This window comes from Rhinatrema bivittatum, chromosome 19 (assembly GCF_901001135.1).
Source record: "Rhinatrema bivittatum chromosome 19, aRhiBiv1.1, whole genome shotgun sequence".
Classification (NCBI taxonomy): Eukaryota; Metazoa; Chordata; class Amphibia; order Gymnophiona; family Rhinatrematidae; genus Rhinatrema; species Rhinatrema bivittatum.
Window position 1 is genome coordinate 9,022,108 of NC_042633.1, and position 18,290 is coordinate 9,040,397.

An 18,290-nucleotide genomic window follows, 5' to 3' on the forward strand; every position below is an offset into this window, starting at 1 on the left:
CTAAGATAAGGGGGAGGGGGTTTAGAACAGGAGAGGTCCCAGAATGGAAGCTCAGGGTACCAGTTCCTAGCCCCTGACTAAGCTGGAAGTCACAGAGCAGGAGGATGCGCTGGGTCAAAAATGTTAAAGGAGTTGATTTTTATCATGTGATATTGAAGGCTGTGAGTTAAGTTACCAGCTTTTTCCACGGAAGGAGTTAATCCTATAAAATGGCGTCAAAAGGCAATCCTAAAACGTTTTACATTAATCTACAGTGAGGCCCTTACGCGTGGCGCATGTACAGCAATGCATTGTGTATTGAGGAAGGCATCTCTTACACTTATTTGTCTGTTTGTCGCTGTAGAACATGATAGGCTTTTATTTTTCCATTCCATTTTAAAAAATGTGCTTGGCTCCCTCGGCTGTCAATTAAGAGCCTTATTTTCTAGGACTGGTGAAGGAGGATTTTATGAGCCCTCAGTATTCTGCTGACTGACATTTCTCCCTGCTCCATTATGAAAATTATACAGACAGCTGGTGCCAGAGAAGATATCACCACTTAAAGGATTTTCCAATCAGATATTGAAAATTGTTAACTATTGTGGTCTGTGTTTTGGACCCACGCGAATGGGTTTCATGGTGCAAGGTGATCCATGCCTGTCTGTGATAGAGATGACCTAAGAACCACTCTGAATTAGGCAGAACAGGACCCAAGAATGAAGGGTAGAATAGCAGTCCTTCTCCTAACAAAAAAAAAAAGGCTGTGGATCATCCTTCGGAAGAGCAGTGAATCACAGTTTGTGTATCCCATAATATGTTTAGAATTAGTTAAATGTTTGCAGGACCAGTGAGGCGTAATGCACCCCCCCCAGGTTACCATGTGTCCAATATATGGTGCATGGATTTTTCATTAAAATACCAAAATGTGTGATGGCCCAGGCTGGCAGATTTGCCTTAGCTTCACATGTAAATCCTGTCTCTGGGTTAGAAAAGACCCGGCAAACGTTTGGAGCTGCATCCTAATCCCAGACAACATTTTAAATGAACATGCTCTGATATGAATTTTCATGATGGGTCTAAATGTGTATGTACACAAGTAAATAAATGTGCAAGAAATCTAACAAAGACCGTTACAGAGTTATGTTAATATCTACTGTATAAATGTGTATTTATTTATTCAATTTGTTTCTTTTCACTTCACATGCAAAGCTCTAAGCAAGTGAAATGGACCTATGGTCTCTACACTGGTTCTATGCTTCTCCAAGTGGAGGACATATTGAGGTTGCAAGAGTAGTGAATGGACTAAACCGTTATGCTATTTCACACCCTTGTACAAGTGGTCACAGTGGTGTAGTCTAGGCGTGGGTTAGAGAAGTACAAGAACATTCTGGTTCATAGGGTTGGAGCTAAGACTAATCGGAGAAAATTCTTTTTCACTCAACGCACAATAAAGCTCTGGAATTTGTTGCCAGAGGATGCGGTTAGTGCAGTTACTGTAGCTGGGTTCAAAAAAGTTTGGAGAAATTCTTGGAGAAGTCCATTAATGGCTATTAATCAATTATACTTAGGGAATACCCACTGCTATTGATTGCATCAGTAGCATGGGTTCTTCTTGGTGTTTGGGTAATTGCCAGGTTCTTGGGGCCTGGTTTTGGCCTCTGTTGGAAACAGGATGCTGGGCTTGATGGACCCTTGATCTGACCCAGCATTGCAATTTCTTATGTTCTTATGCCCTAGGGGATTCTGCACACCTATGTCCATTGTACCAGAAAGTTCATGAACGGGTGTCTGTAGCTCCACTAACATCTCCAGCATCATAAAGGTGGAATTCCACCGGGTGGCAATGTCTTGAATGAGATGCTTGTGAGGTATGTCCAAATCAGTCTGCATTTGTCGGATAACCTGCCCCTCCTTCACACTTCTGTGGAAGTGCGCTACTATGTTCCTGCACTTCTGTATTAACCTACGCAGGTATTCATTCTCTTGGTCAGTGGAATCCAACCCCAGAGCTGACTTCACTACCAGCTGCAGAGTGTGTGCAAAACATTGGATGTTCTTAAAGTGCCTGTTGCTTATTGCCTTACCCATGTTTGTACCATTGTCTGTGACAAAGAACCCTGCATGAGGATTCCTGTCTTGCTGGTGTAGTTGCCAGCCCTCCAGCATCTGTCTGATGCGTGTTAGAATATTGGCTGCAGTATGGGCCTGGTCTGTCAGGTGGGTCTGCAGTAAAGCCCACCTCTACCCTGATACTTGTTCAGTAATAGAGCTGCTGCCTGCCCCTGCCTCAGCCAGGTCCCACCAGTGTGCTGTCAGGGAGAGGTAAGAGTGTGCAGCATTCATGGCAATCCAGATATCGCAGGTGAAATGCACACTGCCCTCTGCCTTAGCTAGCAGCGCTTGGATGCGACTGTGACACTTCTTGTACAGTCTGGGGAGGATATTTCTGCTAAATGTACTTCTAGAGGGGACTTTGTAATTTGGAACTACGACCTTCAGAAAACGCATGAAACCCACATTCTCCACTAACTGCAAGGGCTGGTCATCAAGGGCAATCATTTCTTCAATGCTCCTGGTTACAACTTTGAGGCTGCCTGCCACCTACCCCGCGATAGCATTACCGCACTCCACCCCATTTCCTCCATGGTGGGTTGTCGCATCTGCTACACGTCAGGGGGTTGCTGGCCAGCCATCTGACTGCTAGAAGGGGATGAGCGCGTGGGCTGACTCTGCTGCTTTTCAGCCTCTTTACGCTGCTTGGAAGGGCTCCCCTGACTGGTATTGCCACCATTCCCAGATGGTAGTACTCTTGTTGGGTATTGCTTCTTCATATGATGATTCATGCCAAAATTAGATAAATGTCCCATTTGCTTGCCTCTGCTAATAGCCCTGACACAGTAATTACACCGAGCAAAATGCAGGTCATCCGTCACTTTAAAGTGGCTCCAGATCGCAGATGTCTTTCGTGATCCTCTCTTCTGTATAGCCTTGGGGATGGATGCTGGCACTGGAGCTTTAGTAGTGGGTGCACCTTGAGAAGCAATGCCAGCGGCCACAGCCCCCCTCTCTGCCTGTGCTGACTGCTCTTCCTCCTCATCAGTTTCATCTCTCCCCTGCTGCACTGAACTGGAGGCTAAGACAGGACTAACTGATCCTCCTAAAACTTCATCAGCTATTACTTCTTCCATTTCTGATGAGAATCCCACCCAAAATGATTCTTCATCTGAATCAGAAGCAAACAGTGCCTGTGCTACATTGTCAACGCTTAGTCGAGAACTCTGGCCCACTGCTGCTTTTGGATGTTGCCATTTTGTCTGCCATGACTCAGCCTCCCCTTCCCTCACCTCCAAAACTACAGGGTCAGAAACAGGTGGTGGCGATGCATCATGTTTACATTTCATTTTTTTACGGTTGGAACTGCCTGCCCCTCCAAAGAGTTTAGATTGCATCAGGTCCCTTTTTATCTTTAATGGGGGACTGGCACTAGTGCCTTTTGAAGTGCCTCCTCTGCCAGTCCCAATCACTCGACCACATCTAGTTTTCCCTGACATTATGGATTTAATGTCACTGCCTAGTGCCTACTGGCTGCCCACTGTCACAGTGCCTTGCTATGCACTAATGCAATGTGTGTGGTGTCCACAGACACAGACAGCTTGCTTGTAAGCACAAAAGAGGCAGACTGAGGATTTCACTACACAGACTGTCCCAATAAGAAAGTTCAGTCTGCTAAACTACCCACTCCCACTGTCACAGTGCCTTGCTATGCACTAATGCAATGTGTGTGGTGTCCACACACAGAGACAGCTTGCTTGTAAGCACAAAAGAGGCAGACTGGGGATTTCACTACACAGACTGTCCCAATAAGAAAGTTCAGTCTGCTAAACTACCCACTGCCCACCGACACACTGCCTTGCTATGCACTAATGTAATGTTTGTGGTGTCCACACACACACAGCTTGCTTGTAAGCAGAAAAGAGGCAGACTGGTGATTTCACTGCACAGACTGTCCCAATAATAAAGTTCAGTCTGCTAAACTACCCACTGCCCACTGACACAGTGCCTTGCCTAGCCCAGAGGGTGAATTAAACAAAATGGCACTGCTAGCAGCTTCTCTCCCTGGCACAGAAAGACTGTCTCAGATCACCTAAATAAACTGCTTAAAAAACAAACAGGGCTATTTTGCACTGCAGAAAAATAAAGAAATATATTTTTCTCTCTAGCTAGCAATTGAATAGAGATTTCTGAACTCAGACGAGCTCTGAGTGCAGCCACCCACCACAGAGACCACTTCCCCAGAGCACCCCTGCAAAGAAAGTGCGTGGCACGCCACGTGCTTAACTATATATAGTGCAGAGTCATCAGAAAAATCGTCACCGAGCACTGAATGACAGCGCGATTGGCTGCATTCAGTGCATTTCACAAAATGCTATTGCTGATACGTTGTATTCCGGTATTCGTGCCAACCTGTCTGACCCACTCTGACAGGGCTGTGAGGTCACTGATAACTCACAGGAAAGGGCTGGTTTTTGGCTCTGGATACACCCAAATGGCGGCGAAGAAAAGCGCGCCGCACACCGTGCAACGTATGAAACAGATGATACGTTAAATTCTTGGGGAGTCGCGATACGTTTCGCCTCCCCACGAATACAACAAATAAGGACATATATGTTGCGGATTGCCAATACGTCAAAAACAAATGCACACCTCTAGAACCTGAATCTGTTTCTGAAGAGATCAGAGATATTGTATGGAGATGAGATATTAGAGTACAAGTGTCTCTCCCTGGTAAGAGCTAAAGAGTAAGGACCAATCGGAAGAAGAGAAACCCCTAATACATCATCCAACATCATCCATCTCAGTGAGTTGTGTGGTGAAGGAGGAGACGTTTCCTGTTCTTTAGTAGGGCTTAAGGGATGGATAAAGCCTTAATGAGGACCTGAGAGGGAAAACTCTTCATTTGTACCGTACTCAAGTGACGTCAGAAACTGAGTAACTGTTTTGTGCTTTTGGACTATCTCATGAACTGCAAACTCTGCATTGCTTACATGTTCAATATTTTGTCCTTTTGCAATACGTTTTTTTTTCTTCCCTGTGGAATACCAAGTTGTGTGGACCTCATTTATAAATTACTTGGGCCCCCAAGGTAATCCTGCTCCCCACAGCACGAATTCATGCATTTTTCCAAAGGCTGCAGCAGTCGGGGGGAATAGGGGAATTTAAATATATTTCTTATAGAATTTTATAAATGCAGCAAATTGCACAGAGCGCACACGAATCATTTTATCTATACTATAAACTGCACAGAGCACCAATTTGACATGGCAGTATATAAAAACATTAAATATTATTAATAATGGTATAGATTTTCAAAGTAGCGGTCGTGTATCCATATGCGCGCAGTTCTTGGCACTTAAACATGGGAGCGACTATTTTATAACACATGTGCATCAGCACACACGTGTTATAAAATACGATATTGGTGCGCACATGTGTGGCAGATTTATAATCAGCACGTGCATACGCAGGCAGCTCGAAATGGGGGAAGAATTTTTAATTTATTAAGGATCGGATTGGGAGGGAAATTCCCTACCTCCCTACCTAACCTTCCTCCCTCTTCCCCTCTACTCCCTTCTCCTCCCTGACCCCTAACCCTATCTAATGTATTTTTCGCACTATAAGACGCACCTGACCATAAGATGCAACTAGGATTTAGAGGTGGAAAATAAGAAAAAAAAAATTCTGTCCCCATGAGGGGCTCTGTACAGAGCCCCCCCTGGTGGCTGTCCGTGAGATATTTTTTTGGTTTTGCTTTTTATAGTAAGGCAGAGAACATCCACACAGGTACTCACACTCACTGGTTTTCTCTCCCTCACATACATACATAGGCTCTTTCACACTCACTAGCTCTCTCCCCCACTCAGCTCACTGGCTCTCCCTCACATATTCACATACCCACAGACAATCACACACTCAGACTCTCTCCCTCATACTCACAGATCTCTCACACCAGTTATTTTAAACTTTCATGACTGCTCCAACATTCAATAATAAATAGTCAGGGCTATAGTACATTGATAGGAGAGCAATTTGCTCCTAATATTTCAACAGGTAGCCACTTAATCAGCACAGGCAGTAATTCTATTTGCTTTTCATTAATTTCAGCTGTCAAACTGCTAATCAGTTCTGAAAAGCCACATTGCTTCATATGCAAGAAACATTTTATCAGAAATCACTGAACCACACAAAGAACCAAAAAAGCAAAGGTCACTGTCATGTATTCTCCATCCCAGGCAGTATACCATCCCCATGACCCTCCAAATACATCCAAGCAAATGAGAAGGAAAAGGCCTGTCCCAACCACAAATCCCGATGCCATGTATTGTCTTCCACCGCAGAGTCCAAGCTCCCTGCCGGTCTGCTGTTCCCTGAGTGCATCTCACTGCGAAGATCGGCATGGCGCAGGTCAGACATCAGCTGTTAGAACCGCGTGCGCTACGGAGGCACCTCCAGTTCAAACAGCTCCCTGCCGCTCTGCTGTTCCCGGAGTGCATCTTGCTGCAAAGGCCGGTGCAGCGCAGGTCAAAGGAAAATTAGTTCTTACCTGATAATTTTCGTTCCTGTAGTACCACGGATCAGTCCAGACCATGGGTTAAGCCCCCGTTCCAGCAGGTGGAGACAGACCAGAATTCTGAGGCTGCCCATATAAGGACAGAACCTGCCCAGGAACCCTCAGTATAACTATTGTCAAAGCAGAAAGGTATAAGATCAAGCAAGTACCAGAATAAGTAATAAAAATAATATAAATATCCAAATAACCCAACCATTGAGAAAACAACTGTGTAACTAAGCGCTCTCATCTTAAAGATGCTTCCGGTGCCTTAACAGTAAATTTCAGAAACATATGATGCAGGAGACCAAGAAAAAGACAAAAATTCCTGTAAGAAGGAAAAAACTAGAAAAGAAGAAACAGGAAGGAAATCGAGCGGATAAGAGAAGAACGGGCGGGTGTCTGGACTGATCCGTGGTAATACAGGAACGAAAATTATCAGGTAAGAACTAATTTTCCTTTCCCTGTACGTACACGGATCAGTCCAGACCATGGGATGTCCCAAAGCTTCCCTACAAAGGGTGGGATCCAGACAATCCCGCTCGAAGAACCTGTTGACCAAAGGAACCAAAAACTGGAGCCTGAACGTCGAGGCAGTAATGACGAGCAAAAGTATGAAGAGATTTCCAAGTAGCCACCCTACAAATTTCCTGAGAGGACACAGATTGAGACTCCGCCCAAGAAGTCGCCTGAGAACGCAAAGAATGGGCTTTTAGACCTTCAGGAACTGGCCTGCCCTTGCAAATGTAGGCTGAGGAAATCGCCTCCTTCAACCAGCGAGCAATAGTAGCTTTAGAAACTTGCTTACCATTCTTGGGTCCACTCCACAGGACAAACAAATGATCAGAAAGACAAAAGTCATTGATAACTTCAAGATAGTGCAACAAGATCCTTTTGAGATCGAGACGACGGAGATCGCTCACACCAAAGGCACAGATCTCTTCCGGTGAAAAAGCGGGAAGTTCAACAGACTGGTTAATATGAAAAGATGAAACAACCTTAGGTAAAAAGGAAGGAACAGTCTTTAGAGAAACACCCGAATCCGAAAAACGCAGAAAAGGATCCCTAAAGGATAGTGCTTGCAGCTCAGAAATTCTCCTGGCAGAAGAGATAGGAACCAGAAAAACAGTTTTAAGAGTCAAATCCTTAAGAGTGGCATGACGAAGAGGTTCGAACGGAGCCGAACAAAGAGCACGAAGCACCAAATTTAAATTCCACGAAGGACAAATAGACCGAACAGGCGGGTTCAGATGTTTAGCGCCTCTAAGAAAATGAACAACATCAGGATGAGAGGCGACCAGACGACCTTCGATAGTGCCCAAAAGAGAACCAAGAGCAGAAACCTGAACACGCAGAGAGCTCACTGAGAGACCTTTGGAGAGGCCACGCTGAAGAAAAGAAAGTAAGACCACCACAGAGGGCGAGCGAGCCGAAACACCCAACTCTTCACATACATTTTCAAAAACCTTCCACATTCTAACATAAATAATGGAAGTTGATTGCTTACGTGACCTGAGAAGGGTGGCAATAACCTCATCTTTATATCCTCTGCGTCTCAAATGTCTCCTTTCAAAAGCCATGCCGCTAGACAGAAGTGATCCGCCTGATTGGAAAATATGGGACCCTGGTGCAGAAGATGGGGCAGATGACCGAGACGAAGAGGACCGTCACCGAGAGATTCACCAGGTCCGCGAACCATGGTCTTTGAGGCCATTCTGGAGCCACGAGAATGACCAGACCACAATGGAGCTCTATTCTTCGAAGGACTTTCCCCACCAACAGCCAAGGAGGGAACACGTAGAGAAGAAGAACATCGAAGGGCCAGGGAAGAACCAGCGTGTCCACCCCCTCTGAACAATGCTCCCTCCATCGGCTGAAGAACCGTGGAGCCTTTGTGTTGGCTAGCGTTGCCATGAGGTCTAGGTGAGGGGGACCCCACCTGCGCACAATTAGAACCATCGCTACGTCCGATAACTTCCACTCGCTGGGATCGAGATGCTGACGACTGAGGAAGTTGGCTTGAACATTCTCCCTCCCCGCTATGAGGGAAGCCACCAGACGATCCAAGTGTCTCTCTGCCCAAAGAAAAAGCTTGCTGGTCTCTAATGCCATTAGACGACTCTGAGTTCCGCCCTGTCGATTTATGTAAGCTACGGTGGTGGAATTGTCTGATAGTACTCGGACAGCTTTGTGACGAATCAGAGGAAGAAAAAACTTGAGGGCCAGACAAACCGCTCGGGCTTCTAAGCGACTGATGTGCCATTGAGATTGGGAAAGGGACCAGGACCCTTGAATCATTTGAGATTGACAGTGCCCCAACCGGAGAGGCTGGCGTCCGTTGTTACTATGACCCAAGAGGGAGTGAAAAGAGGCATTCCCTTGAGAAGGTGAGCCGGGGAAAACCACGATTGTATGCTGGCAATGGTAGAGGCAGAAAGAGGGAGAATCTCCTGATACTCCTCGGATATCGGCTTCCAACGGGACAACAAAGCTGTTTGTAAAGGACGCATATGAGCAAAAGCCCAAGGAACGAGATCGATCGTGGAAGCCATGGTTCCTAGAAGCGGGAGAGTGATGAAAGTGTTCAACTGATTGATCAAGTTGAGTGTTCGTGAGTCTGAAAGAAAAACTTTCCTGACCCGAGTGTTGAAAAGGGTGCCCAGGAATTCTAGTTGTTGAGAGGGCTGAAGAGTGCTTTTGGAGAAATTGACTATCCAGCCGAGAGACGTGAGAAGGCGCTCTCTGCTCTCTTGTCTACCGCAAGAGAGCAGAGAGCTCCAGACTTGGCCCTTATCAACCAGTCGTCCAGGTAGGATGGACTAGGATTCCTTCCCGGCGAAGAGCTGCTGCAACGACTACCATGATCTTTGTAAAGGTGAGGTGAGCAGTGGCGAGACCGAACGGGAAAGCCCAAAACTGGAAGTGCTGACCTAGAATCTGAAAACGAAGGAATTTCTGATGTTCCTGACGAATGGGGATGTGAAAATAAGCCTCCTTTAGATCCAAAGAAGCGAGAAATTCCCCGGGACGGACCGCTGCTATCACCGCCCGTAGGGTTTCCATTTTGAAACGGGGAACCTTGAGGGCTTGATTGACCCTTTTGAGATCCAGAATGGGATGGAACGAATTGTCCTTTTTGGGAACAACGAAGTAAATTGAATATTGGCCGTCGCCCCTTTCGTGAACCAGAATGGGAACGATTGCCCGCAATTCCTGAAGATTGAACAAGGTGTGGCAAACTGCAGGCCTCTTGGAACAGCCTCAAAGGGAAACGATGTAGAGATCTGGCAGGTGTCTGGCAAAATCTAATGCATAGCCGTGCTCTATCACATCGAGGACCCAGAGGTCGGAAGTGATTTTGGCCCACTCCTCAAGAAACATGGAAAGACGCCCACCTAAGTGTCGTGAGGAGGAATGGACCGGCCGAATTTCATTGTGGGGTCGACTTAGAGGAAGTGGACTGCTGATGGCCATCTCGGAAACCACGACGTCCACGAAAGGAATGGGTCCAAGACTGAGACCTGGATACTCCTCCCCTGGGGAAAGAACCACAGGCTCTGTTGACATAAAGGTGATTCCCCCTGAAGCGAGAACGAGTCGGGACAAAAGACTTTGACTGTTTGGGACGGTCCTCTGCCAGCTTATGGACCTTGTTTTCACCCAAGGACTTAATAAGCTGTTCCAGGTCCTCACCAAAAAGCAACTTGCCCTTAAAAGGAAGACTGCCCAACCGAGCCTTAGAGGAAGCATCAGCAGACCAAGTGCTGGCAGATACCGCTGAAACCATAGCTTTAGCTTGGGCCCAAAGCAAATCATACAGAGCATCCTCCCCATAAGCAATAGCACCCTCCAAACGTTCAGCTTGCTCAGCCTGTGCAGACGGGAGGTCCTGGATGCTGAGTAACTGCTGAATCCACCTAAGGCTTGCCCGCTGCATGAGACTGCTGCAAATTGTCGCCCGGACACCAAGAGCTAAGACTTCAAAAATGTGCTTTAAATAAAATTCAAGCTTACGGTCGTGTATATCTCATAAAGCTGTCGAACCCACCACTGGGATGGTAGTGCACTTTGTCACAGCGGTGACAGACAAATCCACCTTGGCAATTTTTAATATGTCCTAGCAGTCCTCAGGGAGTGGATATAGCTTATCCATAGCTCTCCCAAAACGAAGTCCAGACTCAGGAGACTCCCATTCCTTGAGGAGGAGCAAGCGGTGCATAGGATGAAAAGGGAAAGAACGCGGTAGGGCCCTAAGTCCCGCCAGGACAGGGTCCGCGTTTGGAGTCATAGCTGCAGCCACAGAATCCTCTGGGAGGGGGGTGGGGTCAATTCCCAGTTCTTGAAGAACGAAGGGAATAAGAGGCTCCAATTCTTCCCGCCTAAATAAACGCAGAACACGCGGATCATCACCCTCTAAGGGAGGGAGAGTAGAATCATCATCATCCCCAACATCGTGAGGGTCCAAAGGAGGCGGGGGAGGTGGGTCCACGGTGGGAGGGGGGGGGCCCAGGAACCACGCAAACCCTAACAGGGCCCTGAGGGTCCAAAACCTCCTCAGAGGAAGGCCTAGGAGGAATTGGAGGGGGGAACCATCTCCCTTTGCAGACTGACCAGATATGATTCATGCATTAAAAGTACAAAATCCGAAGAAAAACGGGCCCGGGCTGAACGTTTTGCGGGGGGGGGGGGGGGGTTGGGGAGGCGAGTGGGGGTCAGAGCCAGCACCCTGAGAGCAAACCGGGCTCAAATCGGGCGGAAAAAGCGAAAGATTCAAGTCCCCTGCTCCCGGAGAAGCAGGAAGAGAAAAATCCAACATGGCCGCCGCAGCCACGCGATCCCGGGACGAAAAAGACTTGGCAGCACGGTGGGGAGTCCGTCCCCGAGGTTTATTTGCTGGCGGTTCGAGAGAGGGACCTTCACCCTCAGAAAGGCACCGAGAACGAACCCCTTCGCGGGAGAGTCGGGAGGCCGACTCTCCACAAGCAATGCAGCAAAATGGCCACGGCATGAGGCAGGAGCCACGATACAATCAAGAACAGCTGAGTCGGGAGCCCCAGAGAAGTAAGGCTGGAGATTTAACTCTGCTCTCTCCTCAAATAATAAAACTGCTGCCTTAAAGTTAAAAACCTTTCAATTTTATATGTATGCTTTATTCGTTTTTTGTTTTTTTTTTGTAGAAGAACTGTATGAATAAAGCTCTGTGGAAAAAAAGTAACAAAAAAGTTTCAGTTCCTTACAGAGTCAGGGGAATGTAAATCATCCCTGAAAGGCACATCCGAGGAATAGACCACTCGGGGCACGGCAGTAGTGGGGAGAGGGACTGGCACCACCGGTATCACCCACACAGGTCACCGGGAAGGGAACCTAGGCTGATAAATATCAAGGGGCAAAGACCCCTAGGAACACTAGATGCACCAGAGGGTCGTGGGGGAGGTGTGCATTTGACCTGTGCCGCCATGCTGAGTGAGCTGAGTTGGGAAGAGGAGGAGGGGGACGGCGCGCGAGAGGGAGAGACACTACATTTGCTCCATAAGACACATAGACATTTTCTCCCCACTTTTGGGGGAAAAAAGTGCGTATTATGGAGCTAAAAATACGGTACTTACTTTTTTTGTTTCATTAATTACTGCTCCTCTGGTGCAGAAGTATTCTGTACACGCAGGCCGGCTGCCGGCGGGCGCTTCCCCAAGGCAGCATAGAATGGCGCTGTGCTGGCCTGGCCCCTGACCCGCCCCTCCCCACCCAGACCCCACCTCCAGCCCACCCCTATGAAGAGGCCTGGCACTTGTGCACATACTGGGGTTTACACACATAGCGGGGCCCATTTTAAAATGCGCGCAGCGCGTGCAAGGCCAGGCCATGCGCGTAAAACCCACTTTTTACAGTGCGGGCCTTTGAAAATTGATCCAAATAATTTTTGAATTCCACTTAAGAATCCGCACAACTTTAGCCACTTAGAAAATCAAAAAGAAATGTTTTATAAATATTTTCTTTAATCGCTATGAATTGTATTATATTGTTTTATGATTTATAATTGTTTACATCTCCTTGGGCAGTCGAGAATGGATCTGTAAAGTGATTAATACATTTTAATAAATAATTATTCATTTATGTATACAAGTAGCTGGTGATTTAAGACAAGTCAAGGCTGTCTAGGCTGAAAAGTCTATAGTACAGACCAATCTTTTATCCTCTTTCTACATCAGTCAACACCAGATTCTTCATTTCCTAATTTATGCAACTGAAGAATTTTCTGTATTTAACAGCCCCTCTCTCTTTTTTCCATCAATTTAAGTTTATACCCCTTATCCCTTCCTACAGTTATTTCTTGATACTATATTAAGTTGTACTATTATACCTATTCCATATTTTTATTATCTATATAATCTTTTCTGTTACTGCATTTAACTGTTTTAAATGTATTGTTCCTCAATTGTTAACATACTGTTTTATGTACAATGCAGTTACGTATTTTTCGTTCTCTGTACACCGACGTGATATCTCTGATGAGCGGCGGTATATAAAAACCAATAAATAAATAAATAAATATAGTACACATTCTTTTGCCGTTAAATGCCCTTTAAAAAATTTACTTCATACTGCGTTTTATTGAAATTTTATTTATTTATTTATTTATAATTTTTATATACCGGAATTCCTGTATACAATACAAATCAATCTGGTTTACATGTAACGATAAGTTGCCCTGGTCTGTGAGGTCCGACCGGGGCTTTTTACAAGGAAAATTGAACAGAAACAATAAACCATTAAACGTTTTCGTATTTTTAGTGAACTCTACAGGTCATGCATACTTATAATCACATATCACAAGCAAAAATTGGCCCATACCTGCCAAGGCTCAAAGTGTTTGATGTCCCCACATGTCCCATTGAAGAAAGGTCCTTTTCCAGGTTCACAGGTATACATGGCATGTAGGGCACGGGCCACAATGTACACAGCATTATAGCTATTAAAAGTGGACCCCCAGATTGTCTTATCAAAGAAATCATCATCAATGGTCGTCAAGTCTTCCTTCCCTGTGCAAAGTTTCCTTTCTCTGCTTAGATCTTGAAGAGTGGCCTGGTCCATGTTGGGGTCAGCCCACCTGCAGTGAAATGCTTTTTCCCAAAATTGCCCAACAAATATGTCTTCTGTAGCTCTTAAAGGATGAAGACTATAGATGTACTCTTTGAACATTGGTATGGGGCTTCTAGGAACAGTCATTCCAATTGTTCCTTTCAGAATTTTAAAGAAAACCTTTTCATTAAATAATGGAAGAGGAGACCAGCCATCTGAAGCAATCCAGACTTTCCCAGATATGTCACTCTTTGCAATTGCCAGCATCACTGGATAGAGATTCTCGGCAGAGGAAAAGACCACAATGACCTTTGCTGTCATCTTCTTCACCACCTCCACAATGCGCTGAATCTTCTCTTGAGAGTAAAACAGGGGGATGATTTCATAGAAGGCAACACAGACCTCAGCCTTGACCAGCTCTTCTTTTAGCATCTGACTCCCAATCAGTCCATAATCATTGTTCTCAGCGAGGATTCCAACCCATGTCCAACCAAAGAAATTTATCAACCTGGCAATGACCAGAGACTGCAAATCATCACTTGGAACAGTGCGGAGGAAAGAGGGAAATTGCCTTTTATCACTAAGAGTAGTTACAGTTGAGCCATAGCTGATCTAGGAGAAATTCACCAACAGCATTATTTTGTTTTTGTTATGCTTGATCAGCATTTATAAGAGTGAAAACATAAATAATTTTTTACTTTTCTTACAGGGTATCTCAGGACACACTAAATATTTTCTTGCCTTAACCATGTCCATAAGAACACAGGTGATCAATCTCTTCAAGTACATCCATCCATTCTCATTCTTTTTTTTTTATTATTATTTAGTTTATTTATTTTCAATTTTCAAGTTACAAAGTCCAACGCAAATTGAAATGCAAATCAGAAGAGAAAGGACTACATATGTATTGATCAACATAAATCATACCTATTAATCCTATTCGATATATCGGCAGCATTTGATACTATCAATCATGAAGCCCTGATAGACTACAAGAAATTGGGCTGAAAGACACTACCCTCACTTGGATGAGATCATTTCTATCTAATAGATCTTTCAAAGTAAAATTGGGCACAGTAGAATCGGAGCTGGTGGAGATACAGACAGGGGTCCCCCAGGGCTTTTCATTGTCTCCCACTCTTTTTAATATATATATGGCCCCTCTGTGTAGATTTTTAGCCGGACTGGGTCTGGTCCACTATTTGTTTGCTGATGATGTCCAAATTTTACTACCGATTAATGATTCACTCCAGTCTACTTTAAAATTATGGGAAATATCTTTTACCTCCATAAAACAATTGTTGACTCACATGTCATTGTCCCTAAATAGTGCAAAGGCAGAAATACTATACTTAAGTAACAAAGTAACAGAGAAAATAGAAACAGAAATCAAGTCGCTAGCACCATCTTACGAGATTAAGTTTGAGGTAAGAGACCTGGGTCCTATCCTCGATGCAGAACTGAATATGAAGGCTGTCATAAAAGCCATAAATAGAGACGGCTTCTATAAATTGCAAATATTGAAAAAATTAAGACCTTTATTACATGCAGGAGATTTTCGTACAGTGTTACAAGCAATTATATCACCGAAATTAGATTACTGTAATGCTCTTTTGTTAGGAGTGCCACTTTCAACTTTGCGACCTTTACAGCTATTGCAAAATGCAGCAGCGGGGGTATTGTCAAATAAGAGAAAATATGATCATATCTCCCCCGTTTTGAGAGAGCTGCACTGGCTGCCTATAAATGCTAGGATCCATTATAAATGCTTAATGTTAACACATAAAACTGTGTATGGTTGTAATAATGAATGGTTGAACGCATCTTTGCGCATACACACACCGGCACGTACTTTGAGATCTTCTGGGAAAGCCTTGCTTACAATTCCTTCACTGAGAGTAGCTCATTTGAGTTCAGTCAGGGAGAGGACTCTCTCTCTGGCTGGTCCTAAAATTTGGAACGCACTACCGCTATATATGAGATCAGAATCATGCATTCAGAAGTTTAAAAAACTTTTAAAGACCTGATTATTTAAACAGGCTTTTAATGAATCAAATGAATTTAGTAGTTAAGTATAGTGATTGTCCTGCATTAGGTTTTATTCTCTCCGATTAAAATATAGGTTAGATATCTTTGGAAAAATGAGGGGAGCTAGGAAGGATAGGTTAGAATTCCTCTCCTGGGGAAATGGGCCAAATTAGTGATTAGTAGAATGTGTTCTAGATATTATTCTATCCTGGATTAATGATTAATGTGGGCTTCAGTATTAGTTTTACATTATTTTATAGTTTTTTAAATTAGGATTTTAATTTGACATTGGTTTTATTTTGTATTTATGATTATAGAGTTTTTGAAAATGATTATTGTAATTTAATTGGATATGTATTTGATGTACTGATAATTATTTTCTGTACTGTAAACCGACTTGATATCTTGGGAGGAAGGTCGGTATATAAAAATGTTTAAATAAAGTAAAAAATAAATAAAAAATGTATTCCTTATAGGCAATTTTTAACCTTCATTATTAATTCTCCTTTGTTTTCTTGTTACCAAACTATAATAGGGGGTTCCATATGAGCAATCATTAATACAACAGAAAATTATACCATTACATTGAAGATTTAGCAGAGTAAATCCTAAATCCAAATAATTATTAGGTTTGAGTCACAGCTACCTCTTGTTGGCCACGGCGGGCTTCCAAGAACCTCTCTAAATGCACAGGTTCAAAATATAGGTATATTATCCCTTCTGCACGCATTATGCATTTGCAGGGGAATCTAACCACAATTTGTAATCCAAAAGTTCTTGATTGATTAGCTAAACTTCAGAATTTTTCCTTCTTAATTGAATTTCCTTCTCTAGGTCGGGGTAGATCCATACCTTTTGTCCCAGATACAAAGAGGTTCAATTTACCAGAAAAAGTTTCAACATTTTATCCCTATCAGAAGAAAGGTTAAACTTAACAAAAAGAGTTCCTCTTTTCTCAATCTGGGAACTAAAGGACGTCTCTAATAACTCTGTCACATTTAATGAAGTTTCAACCCCAACTTGAGCTTGATCAGACAGTTCTTCATTTTTCCAATTTATAAAGTGGTAGATTTACAAAAAATGCGCGTTCGCGTACTTTTGTTGGCGCACCAGTCGCAAACAAACGTACGTTGGATTTTAGTAGATAAGTGCGTAGCCGCGCGTATCTGCTAAAATCCAGGATCGGCGCGCGCAAGGCTGCCGATTTTGTGAGGCCGGCGTGCGCCGAGCCGCGCAGCCTGCCTACGTTCCCTCCAAAGCCGCTCCGAAATTGGAGCGGCCTCGGAGGGAACTCGCTTTCGCCCTCCCCTCACCTTCCCTTCCCTTCCTCTATCTAACCCATCCCCCCGGCCCTATCTAAAACCCCCCCCCCCTACCTTTGTCCGGGATTTACGCCTCCCGGAGGGAGAAGTAAATCACCGCGCGCCAGCGGGCCGCTAGCGCGCCGAGACGCGACCTGGGGGCGGTTCCGGAGGGCACAGCCAAGCCCCCGGACCGCCCCGGGCCGAAACCATGCCCCCGGGCCCGCCCCCGAAACGCCGCGTCCTGCCCCCCAAACGCCGCGCCAATCGGCCCCGCCCCCGACACGCCCTGACACGCCCCCCTTGAAAAACCCCGGGACTTACGCGAGTCCTGGGGCTCTGCGCGCGCCGGCAGGCCTATGGAAAATAGGCGCGCTGGCGTGCAAGGCCCTGCTCGCGTAAATCCGGGCGGATTTACTCGAGCAGGGCTCTTAAAATCCGCCCCAAACTAAACACTTAGGGGTAGATTTACAAAAAATGTGCGTTCGTGTACTTTTGTTGGCGCACCAGTCGCAAACAAAAGTACGCTGGATTTTAGTAGATATGTGCGTAGCCGCGCATATCTGCTAAAATCCAGGATCGGCGCACGCAAGGCTGCCGATTTTGTGCAGCCGGCGTGCGCCGAGCCGTGCAGCCTGCCTCCGTTCCCTCCAAGGCCGCTCCGAAATCGATTCGGCCTTGGAGGGAACTCGCTTTCGCCCTCCCCTCACCTTCCCCTCCCTTCCTCTATCTAACCCACCCCCCCGGCCCTATCTAAACCCCCCCCCCTACCTTTGTCCGGGAATTTTCGCCTCCCGGAGGGAGAAGTAAATCCCCGCGCGCCAGTGGGCCGCTAGCACGCCGAGACGCGACCTGGGGGCGATTCCGGAGGGCGCGGCCATGCCCCCGGGCCCGCCCCCGAAACGCCGTGTCCCGCCACCAAAACACCGCGCCGATCGGCCCTGCCCCGGACACGCCCCCGACGCGCCCCCCTCGAAAAACCCCGGGACTTACGCGAGTCCCGGGGCTCTGCACGCGCCGGCAGGCCTATGGAAAATAGGTGCGCCAGCGCGCAAGGCCCTGCTCACGTAAATCCGGGCGGATTTACGCGAGCAGGGCTCTTAAAATCCGCCCCTTAAAATTGAGGGAAAACTCTCCGGAGGTATAGATAACACCTCCAGGAAATAGTTCTTCAATTGTTCCTTAGGTGATACTAATTTACATTTTGGGAAATTTAATATTCTCAAATTGTTATATCTAATACAGTTTTCTATACTTTCAACTCTTCTAGATAACATTAGTTCTCCTTTAACTATGGA

At 45.6% G+C, this 18,290-nt stretch overlaps 1 protein-coding gene across 1 annotated transcript in view; it reads right to left on the bottom strand.

Moving 5' to 3' along the window:
- LOC115081122 (extracellular calcium-sensing receptor-like) overlaps positions 1-18,290 on the bottom strand; it is a 98,429-nt gene that overhangs the window by 40,401 nt on the left and 39,738 nt on the right. Inside the window, exon 2 of the mRNA XM_029585633.1 lies at positions 13,436-14,275. Within this exon, the coding sequence (XP_029441493.1) occupies positions 13,436-14,275 (840 nt within the window). The remainder of the gene's footprint in view (positions 1-13,435; positions 14,276-18,290) is intronic.